We start from the raw sequence: 10616 nt of genomic DNA, 5'->3' as shown, positions 1-10616 counted from the left end.
AGAATAAAACAATAATAAAGAAAAAAAAATGTATACAGAAAATGACAGTCTCAACAAAAATTCATATAGCATTATTATCACAAATCTATGGAGAATTAAGGGTCCACTTGGCATGCTTTTATTGGGCCGTCGAGGATAAGGCTATCTTGCCATCCAATAACCTTGCAATATTTATTGTGTGGCGCAGGCCCACTTCTCCTCTTTGTCCTGCGCTTCGACAATTCCATTAAATCCTACAAACTCACCACACACCTCCCTTCCACATTGCCGCGACCACAAGCTCGAAGAAGCTCACCTTGCTCCTCCACTCATGGCCACTGTCGTCAATTCTGCCGCGCCAGCCTCGACCTTCGCCCATCGCGCTGTCCTCCCGAGGCAGTCAGCCACTGGTGAGTTACTGTTCCATACGTTCCTTTGAGTTTTTTCTACTCGAGTAGTGCTCTTGCCTCAACTGGCTTGAGCTCTGTTACAGGCTTGCCTCAGCTGGCTTGCAAGGGTGGGAGAAGCGTGCGGTGCTCGATGGAGGCGAAGTCGAGGGCCGTGGCCACGACCAGTACTGGGGCGGCGGTGCTGGCGATGGCAGCGTCGGCGAGTCCTGTGCTAGCGTTGGTGGACGAGAGGCTGAGCACTGAGGGGACGGGATTGAGCTTGGGGATAAGCAACAACTTGTTGGGATGGATACTGTTTGGAGTGTTTGGACTGATTTGGGCTCTGTATTTTCTGTACACCTCCACGCTCGAGGAGGACGAAGACTCTGCTCTCTCACTCTGATTTTCTAAATCTCTCGTGTTAATTAATCGAACGTGTTTAAGGGATAATGACCTGAGTTCACTGTAATCATCGTGTAAAATTAGTCAATTAATTAAGCTCTTGATCGTGTGCTCACATTGGTGCGCAGTTAATTAATTATAAGCAACTTTCATCACCATATCTGCCAGATTTCGTCGCTGCTTAATTAGTAACCCATAAACTGATTGATCTCAACCCTTTGAGCTTGATTATCTACAGAGGAATTGCACTTACAATAGGATTTACATTTACATTGGTGTTCAGTTATCGATCTCAAAATTAGAACAATTATCCCATTAGTTGCTACAACTAATGGGATATCTTTCAAGGTAAAAAAAACAAATGAAAAAAAAATAGCATTATCAGTTGAATTAGACAAAGTTTTCTCTTCCATTAGCCCTTTTGATGATTTATTTATACTTCTTCATATACATGTAGGATTAAATCTACCTGACTGGACTAAATCCAATTGAATCTATATAGGTGGACTTAATCTCTAAAAAATGGATTTACACTTAATTAATACACATACACAACTAATTATCATTAAAATAACTAAACTCATTTAAGTGATCCAATGTTTCAAGCATATAAAGAGAGTTTGGTATAAATGGATATGGATTCAATATGTATATCCAAAACCTGACTCATTAACATTAATGAGCTGTTAATAATGAATGGACTTTAAGGTGAATAATCCCTATAGGATGAACTGAGTATATAAAAGAAGATGCTCATAAATTAGGGCAAGGTTCTAGAGCTTTGTTCAACCTCCTTTCTTTCCCATTGAGAGAGGATTAACGATTGTCGTCGACCATTCCTTTAGAAGACTTTTCCGCAATCACAAGAACTTCAGGTGACAAGTAAGAAGCAATACTCTTTTGCGATGGATTCAAGTCAGCGATTCATGAGCTATTGTTTCGATTTGTATAAAGCTTTAGAGATTGATAGAAGCTAGATCCTATTATAGATACATTCTTTAGCTCATACATAATGTATTGCAAGTCTTTCAATTAGTATCAGAGCTTAGGATTGACTTATTATCAGTTTTTAAGACGTAAGAATTATTTTTCAACGTTTGGTATAAATACATCAATATTTTGCATTTGATTCCATATGGATGAGTAAAATTGATATATATTCATTGAATGTAGCATGGATAGATTAGGATTTAACCTATGAATCGAGTTTTTTGCATTATCTGCAAAGAGCGAGATTAGAGGCGCGATTTTAGGGCAGAAAATATCGTTCAGAAATGGACGTTTTCTGATATCAATCGATTGAGAAGGTTCCCAATTGATTGGGAGTCGCTGATTCATGAACAGAAGGGTCTAGAGTTGATCAGCTGATCGATTGATGTTTTCCAATCGATCAGCATGAGGAATCAATCGATTCAGATTGCCCGATTGTGACAAAAATCCAACAAAAGCTTTTGGATCAATCAACTGATCGATTGGGGTTACCAATCAATCAGTCAATCGATTGAAGGTTGTAAGAATTCAACAGAGAGCTTCTGGATCGATCAACTGATCGATTGGGGTAACCAATAGATCAGTCAATCGATTGATGTTCGTGAAGAATAAATAGAGCGCTTCTGGATTAATCAACTAATTGATTGGGGTTTACCAATCAATCAACTAATCGATTGAAGTTTGCAAGAATCCAACAGAGAGCTTCTGGATCGATCAACTAATCGATTGAGGTTCACCAATCGATCGACCAATCGATTGAAGTTCACTAGGTTGTCCACATAAGGTTTCCGAATCGATCGGCTAATCAATTGGAATTAGTCAATCGATCAGATGATCGATTGGGGTGGATGAACGAGCAAACAGGAGCCTTCTAGCTTGATTAGTTGATCGATTCATATATGTTCAATTGATTGATCAATCGATTGGCACATGTGTGAATCGATTCACATTCATTCATGATCGATTGATAAGGACATCAATTGATTAATATCCAATACTAATCGATTAATAACTGAATTTAGCTCAATTTTTAGTAATTTCTTCCTAGATGCTTCTCTGCTTTTGTTGCTTAGTCAAACATATACTATCGCCAAAGTGAGAACTATTGGGGAGGCTAGGAGTACTAGTATAGAGAGATGTATGTTCATGCTAAGAGTGATTGGCTCAAAGAAAAATCATTCTTATGCTGAATATATGTTTAAAGAAAGCTCACAAATTAAATTAAACTTCTTGATCATGCATATGGTATGTCGGCCCAAAGGAGGGAGCACTATATAGCCAATTAGAAGCATTGTCAGTGATGCTAGAAAACATAAGCTAACTAAGGAAGCTCATGAATAAAGTATCATACGCATAATGCGACGGCCCAAAGGAAGGCAAGTTATGTGACAGATGAAAGTAATCATGAGTTATTTAGAGAAAACCAATAGTAAGTTATAATTTAGTCCAAAAACTTAATATAAAGTTGCACTACAAATCTCTATTAATGCCCATATAGTTGCATGCTTCGCTTGTTGCATTTTGTTATTGCACAATTATAAAGATACATGTCTTGTTTATTAAATTGAGCTATGTTCTTTGCTTTGTTTATTCAGTACTCTCAATGTCTACTAATTTGAATAACATCTCTATGCTTACTGACACAAACTTTGGACAATGGAAAGAGCATATTACAGTTTTATTGGACTGCATAGATCTAGACTTTGCATTTAGGCACGCTCGCCTTGCACCTTTGATTGATGATTCCACTATGAATTAAAAGGTGACCTTTGGCAAGTGGGAGTGATATAATCGCATGAGTCTGATAATCATGAAAATGTCAATTCTAGAATCACGAAAGGGTTCAATAACTGAGAAGGAGGATGCTAAAACCTTCCTTAAGGAATTAGCAGACCAATTCACCTTAAACGAAAAGGACAAGACTACTACACTTCTCACGAAATTAGTGTCTATGCAATAAACAGGGAAGGATAATATTAGGGAGTACATTATGGAGATGTCCAACTTACTTACAAGGCTTAAGACACTAAAGTTAAATATGTCTGAAAAGTACGCAGGGAAACATAATATTAAGGAGTACATTATGGAGATGTCCAACTTGGTTACAAGACTTAAGACACTAAAGTTAGATATGTTTGAAAGTGTCCTTGTGACCCTTATGTTAATCTCTCTGCCTACATAGTTCACTCCTTTTATAATTAGCTATAATACTCAAAAGGAGAAATGGACACTAAATGAGTTCATAGCTCAGTGTGTATAGGAAGAAGAGAGATTGAGAGGTAGTACATCTCAAAGTGTTCGCTATGCATCCTCATCTCAACATTCAAACAAGAAAAAGAAGAAAAGTAATAGTAAGAGTAAGGGTAAACAACTTGCAGTGACTGGGGCTTCAGGGCATAAGGTGCAAAAGCAACAAGATACGGACCCAACTTGTATTTTTTGTAAAAAAAAAAAAAAAGGTCATCTGAAGAAGGATTGCCCTAGATACCCTAACTAACGTGCCAAAAAATGTATACTTCTTAACTTTGTTAATTCAGAAGTCAGCCTAGCTACTACCTAATAGCACTTGGTGGATAGATACTAGCGCAACTACTCACGTAAGTGTAACTATGCAAGATTACCTCATGAGCCGAATGTCAATTGATGTTAAAAATTTCATCTATACGGGAACGAGCAAGAAGGTAAAAGTAGAGGCAATAGGTGTCTTTAAAATTTGTTTGGGGAACAATGTACTTTTAAATTTGAAAAATATATTTGTAGTGTCATCTTTTAAACGAAACTTAATTTTTATTTCATGTTTGGACAAATCCATATACACTTGTTCATTTGGAAATGAAAAGTTTAGTATTTTTCGAAATTCTATCTTATGTGGTATTGGTTCCGTGATTGACAAACTATATAGATTGGACACTGAAACTCATACAGATAACCTTGTGATGTATAATATAGGTGTGAAGTGTAGTGTGACAAATGAAAATTCATCTATGTTGTGGCATAGGCGTTTAGGGCATATCTCTAAATAACGCCTAGAAAGGTTAATGTTACTAGGAATTCTTAATTCCCTTGATATGTCAGATTTTAGAATCTACATTAAGTGTATCAAGGGAAAAATAACTAACAAAAGTAACAAGGGTTCAAGGCGGAGTAATAAAATATTAGAGCTTATACATACAAACATATGTGGATCATTCCCTAAGGCTTCTTAGAATGGTCAAGCATACTTTATAAGCTTTATAGATGATTATTTTCGATACTGATACTTATACCTTATTCATGAGAAGTTACAATCCCTGGACATGTTCAAAACCTCCAAAGCTAAAGTTGAAAATCAACTTAGCAAGAAGATTAAGGTCGTAAGATCAGATCCTAGTAGTGAATACTATGGTAGATCTGACGGATCAGGTGAACAACGTCTTGGGCCATTTACGGATTTCTTTGCTAAGTGCAGTATCGTGGCACAATACACCATGCTTTGGACACCTCAGCAAAATAGTGTAGCAGAGGGCGAAACCCAACTCTTAAGGACATGGTGAAAAGTATGATTGCATTTTTCTTTTCTACTAGAGTCCTCGTGGGATGAGACACTCAAGACTGCAGTTTACCTACTCAACAGAGTTCATAGTAAGGCAGTAACGAAAATCCCATACGAGTTATGGACATGTAGAGTGCCTAGTCTTAGACATCTACATGTCTGGAGTTGTCTAGCTGAAGGTAGGCCCTATAGGCCTAATGAAAGGAAATTGAACTCAAGAACCATTAGTTGTCATTTTATAGGATACTTTGAAAACTCAAAAAGTTTTAAGTTCTATAACCCTTTGAGTAAATCCTTTTTCAAGACATGTAATGCCAAATTCATTGAGAATAGTGGGAATGATAAAGCTAGAGAAATATCATTTAAAGGGAAATATCATTTAAAGAGAACATTAGTGTGTTGGTGCAATATCCCCTGGGTCAAGGTTGATCAGGTTGACTAGGTTTGAGTTGGCTCAAGTCTGAGTCTTGATGTTTGGGTTTCGATGTTTGACAATACAAGAAGATTACGGATGCAATCGTCCGATTGAGAAAATTATTGGTGCAATTCCCCTATGATAAGGGCTTGACCAGATTGGTGTGAAGAAGAGTCAAGTAGGTCAAAGGGGTGACCGGATACTTGACTGGGAAAGTCCTAACTGGAGGTTAGCTAGTTGGAAGTCCTAGTGAGTGAAGCCAGACAGATGGAAAGTCCTGGTGAGTGAAGCTAGGCAGAAGAAAATCCTGGTGAGTGAAGATAGGTGAAAATCCTAGTGAGTGAAGATAGGTGAAAGTCCTGGTGAGTTAAGCCAGGTAAGTGAAAGTCTCGGTGAGTGAAGCTGGGCAGTGAAAAAATCCTGATAAATGAAGCCATGTGAAAATCCTAGTGAGTGAAGCTACGTGAAAGTCCTGGTGAATGAAGTCAGGCAGGCGAAAATCCAGATGGATCAAGGTTGACTAAACACCTGGTGTTGGGAAGGCCAAGTAGGTCAAAGGATTGACCGGATACTTGGCACGTGGAAATCCAGGTGAATCAAGGTTGACCGGACACCTGGTGTTGGGAAGTCCAAGTAGGTCAAAGGATTGACCGGATACTTGGCGAGAGAAAATCCAGATGTGTCAAGGGTGACTGGACATCTGGTGGAAGTCCAAGTAGGTCAAAGGATTGACTGGATACTTGACATAAGGAAATCCAGATAAGTCAAGGGTGACCGGACATCTGTGGAAGTCCAAGTGGGTCAAGGTTGACCGGACACTTGGCACAAGGAGAAAAGTCCAAGTGGGGCAAAGGGATTGATCGGACACTTGGTGAAGGAGTCCTAGCAGGTCAAGATTGATTGGATGCTAGGCATGAGGTTCCAATAGGTCACGGTTGACCGGATGTTGGATTTGGGGACCCTAGACTTGGTTTAAGCAAGTCAAGGGGAGGCCAATCGATCAACCGATCGATTGAACAGTGGTTCAATCGATCAGCCGATCAATTGGCACTGTGTTGCGACAAGCAGCAGTCCAATCGATCGGTCGATCGATTGGGAGCCTTTGTCATAAGCACAGAACGCTTCTCAATCGATCAGCCGATCGATTGGGCACCTCTAATCAATCGACCGATCAATTGGGGGCTAGGTTTTCTCGCACGATCGCAAGAAAGCCTGAATCGATCGGTCGATCGATTCAAGCGCTTTCCAGAGAGCACAGAAGAAGGCTGAATCGATCAGCCGATCGATTCAACCTCCCCAATCGATCAGTCGATCGATTGGGAGGCGACCGTTGCGCAGGATAAAGCCATTGGCGAGCGTCCTTCTTCGCATATCTTCCTCTCCACTTCTCACAATCACTCTCAGCTGTTCATGCCAGTTCTTGGAGCTTTCTTGGAGCAAAGTGTTGCTGCACTTCCAAGGTCAAGAGACGTTCCACAAGGAGAAGAAGCAAGTTAGAGTTTTATAAAGCTTGTAAGATTTGTATTGTATAAGCTTATTTTTCTTTTCTTATTGTATTGAGAGTTTGTGTAAGGCTTCTCCGCCTTCAGTAATTACCGTAAAGGAGTGTTTTCATTAGTGGAATGTGTGTCACGTGTGAATCCTTGGATTAGTCACCTCTTCTTGAGGTGAATACCATGTAAATCCTATTGTTACCATTGTTAGCTTGTTGTGATGACTATCCGCTGCAAATTATCATCAAAGAAGCAAGCAACGAGCATGTGACGAGCTATTCACCCCCCTCTATCACCAAACGACCATAACAAGTGGTATCAGAGCGAGATCGCTCTTTACCAGAATCATCGCCGGAAGGGGCAACAAGGCTAGAGGGTGAAGAAGTTGAAGCACCGAAATTCATCAAGTCAAAGATTTCATCAAGGTTCCACTTCAAATGGAATTCGGATTCGACACGAGGGTGCCTCCACCATTCATATTCACAAGCTTCGATTCTTGGAAATCAAGGATAAAAAATTTTCTTATGATGGAGATAAAGCAATGGTTTGCTTTAATGGAAGGCTTTGAAGTCCAACAAATTCAAAAGGCAAAATTCTCAAAAGGAGCAAGTGGAGCCAAGAGCAAATCCAAAGATGTGAGGCCAATGATAAAGTGACCAAATTGTTGGTCAATCTATTGCCAAGCAACATCTTGGAGAAAATTGAAGAATTCAAGGATACCAAGGAGCTTTGGAACAAATTGGTCAAGCTTCATGAAGAATATACCAAACCAAGAAGAATCAAAGGAGGGTGACTCATCGGATCAAGACCAAAAGGAAGAAGAAGAGGATTCGGAAGTTGAGAGATGTTCAACACCCAAAGAAGAAGTTCAAGAAACCTCATCTTCAAAGGAATGCAACGAGAAGTGCAAAGAGGAAGCATACTCTTTGTTCTATGTAGAGGATGAAGATGAAGAGACCTCCACCTCGAGAATTGAGGGAGAGCGACCTTCGTTTACACCGGATCGAGAAGAAGGAGAAGCTTCTACTTCCGGGTCAAGAGAAGAAGTAGATGATGCAACCTCCAAAAGTCATGAAGAATCAAATGGAGGATCGAGTGTCATCCCTACACATGAAGGTATAATTAGTTCAATTAAAAATAAAAATCATATTATATATTTTGAGTGTAGGGAACATGGGCACTACAAGAGTAAGTGCCCCAAATTGGCCAAGAAAAAGAGCCAAGTGGCACTTAGGGGCAAGGAGAAGTCTAAGGAGACGCCTCCACAACAAAGAAGAGCAAGGATCACATAGTATGCTTCTAAAGGATCACAACATAGACATGATCTTGATGTCTACTACTAAAGGATTATTGATTAATTCTATGGTTGATGACCTAGTTGTGTGAGTATGAACAATTTCCATCGGCTCATGTTATATAGGTTGCCCTAGAGAGAAAAATAGTGGAGTGAGCCTGAGCAAGCGTTAACAGTTGACTATTAAGTTTGATAGCTAAAAGAAGCACTTTAATGTCACCATGACCCAACACTTGAGGAAAATGATGAATATGATTCGGGAGCTAAAGATTATTGGTCATAAGTTAACCAATGAACAACACGTTCAGGTAGTAATCTGTTCCCTTCCTTATTCTTGGGAAATAATAAAACAAAATCTTACTCATTGTGAAAATATCAAAATTTTCACTGATATATCAAGTCATGTTAAACTAGAGGCGGGAAAGATAGAATTCGTAAGGATTTCTGGACAGACTTTTATGGTTGAAGGTTCTATTCGATCTAAGAATAAGAAAAAATAGTTCAAGATGAGAAAGGGATAGGAAACTGGTATTGTTGTTGCTGCTGCTGGGCTAGGCTCAAACAAGAAGAAATTTAAATGAAAGAAGCATGGATTGAAACCTAAAAGCAAGCTAACTTACTATAACTGTGGCATAAAGGATCATTTTGCTTAGGAATGTACTAAGCCGAAAAAGGTAGATCTATGTTTATCTTCTATTCATGAGCATTATGTTGCTAGTACAATGTCGTTAACTAATTTTTATCCTTTGTGGACTATAGATTCAGAAGAAATAAACCATATAGCTCGTGAACGAGATATATTCATAAAGTACCATTGGGTACTAGCTGACAATAATTGGATATATATGGGAAACAATGCAAGGATTGAAGTCAAAGGAATTGACACATGCAAATTCAACCTATATGGTGGGCGTACCTTGTTTCTACATAATGTCCTTTATGTTTATGAAATTCAATAGAATTTGATTTATGTTAAATGTCTTCTTGAATTAGAATATAGTTTGAATTTTTATAGCAGGTGTGTGGAACTTATTATTAACTTTGTGTTAATTGGATATGATTTTTTAACGAATGGTTTCATAGTTCTTGATGAAGAACCAGATATTGATTATGGAATTGATAGTTGTTTTTCAAATATTGCTCTTACTAGTAATGTTGATATTGATGTTCAAGTTTGATATGCTAGATTATGACATATTGGACAAAAACGAATGCATAGATCGGCTAAAGAGGGTCTACTAGGCACGTGTGATAAGATTAACTTATATGTATGTGAACATTATTTTGCTGGAAAAGCATCCAAGAAATCATTTGGTAAGACTTTTAGAACTGAATTACCGTTACAATTAATTCATTCAGACATTTGTGGTTCAATGAATATGAAGGGTAAACATGGAGCTTCTTATTTCATTATATTTATTGATAATTTCACATATATTGGTCATGTGTATTTGATTTCTTATAAATTTGAAGTATTATATTGCTTTGAGCATTATTTGAACGAAGTTGAGAATCAATTAGATCATAAAGTTAAAACCTTACATACTGACCGTGAGAATGAATATTGTCTGATCAATTCAAGACAATATGTAATGATAAAGGAATTATTAGACAATCAACAATCTCAAGAACTCTATTACAAAATGAGATTGTTGAAAGAAAAAATCGAACTCTTCTAAATATGGTTAGGTCTATAATGGTTCAAGCTAATTTGTCAATTTCTTATTGGGAAAATGCATTATTAGTAGCAACTTATATATTTAATTGAGTGTCTTTTAAATCTTTTCATCTACCCCATATAAACATTAAACATGTAGAAAATCATATTTAAGTCATCTGAGACCCTGAGGGCAACTGTCTATATTCATAATAATACTCATAAATATAAAGAATTAAAACTTAGGGGTAAAAACTGTATACCTCCAAGGATTATATTTTTATTGATGAGTAACATAGGATTTACATTTACATTGGTGTTCAATTATCGATCTCAAAATTAGAACAATTATCACATCTAATTTCATGCTCAAATCCTATTATAGAACAATCATCCCATGAATGCTAATGGGATATCTTTCGAGATAAAAAATGATAAAATTTTGAGCGATCTATGATAAGAAGT

The 10616-nt window shown here is 37.8% G+C and overlaps 1 protein-coding gene across 1 annotated transcript; it reads left to right on the top strand.

Moving 5' to 3' along the window:
• The first annotated feature begins 220 nt into the window (after nucleotides 1-220).
• On the top strand, nucleotides 221-885 carry LOC121983022 (photosystem II reaction center W protein, chloroplastic-like). Its single transcript, XM_042536009.1, has 2 exons — nucleotides 221-389; nucleotides 473-885. The coding sequence occupies exons 1-2, from the start codon at nucleotides 311-313 to the stop codon at nucleotides 769-771; spliced, it is 378 nt and encodes a 125-aa protein (XP_042391943.1). The 5' UTR covers nucleotides 221-310; the 3' UTR covers nucleotides 772-885.
• Nucleotides 886-10616: the final 9731 nt, after the last annotated feature.

This window comes from Zingiber officinale, chromosome 5A, assembly GCF_018446385.1.
Source record: "Zingiber officinale cultivar Zhangliang chromosome 5A, Zo_v1.1, whole genome shotgun sequence".
In the NCBI taxonomy this organism is placed as follows: domain Eukaryota; kingdom Viridiplantae; phylum Streptophyta; class Magnoliopsida; order Zingiberales; family Zingiberaceae; genus Zingiber; species Zingiber officinale.
This window is presented reverse-complemented; position numbering and strand designations above follow the sequence as displayed.

Coding starts and splice junctions, on each gene's coding strand:
- LOC121983022 (XM_042536009.1), top strand. CDS start 311: ATGGCCACTGTCGTCAATTCTGCCGCGCCAGCCTCGACCTTCGCCCAT. Junction 390..472: donor CCCGAGGCAGTCAGCCACTG/GTGAGTTACTGT, acceptor GCTCTGTTACAG/GCTTGCCTCAGCTGGCTTGC.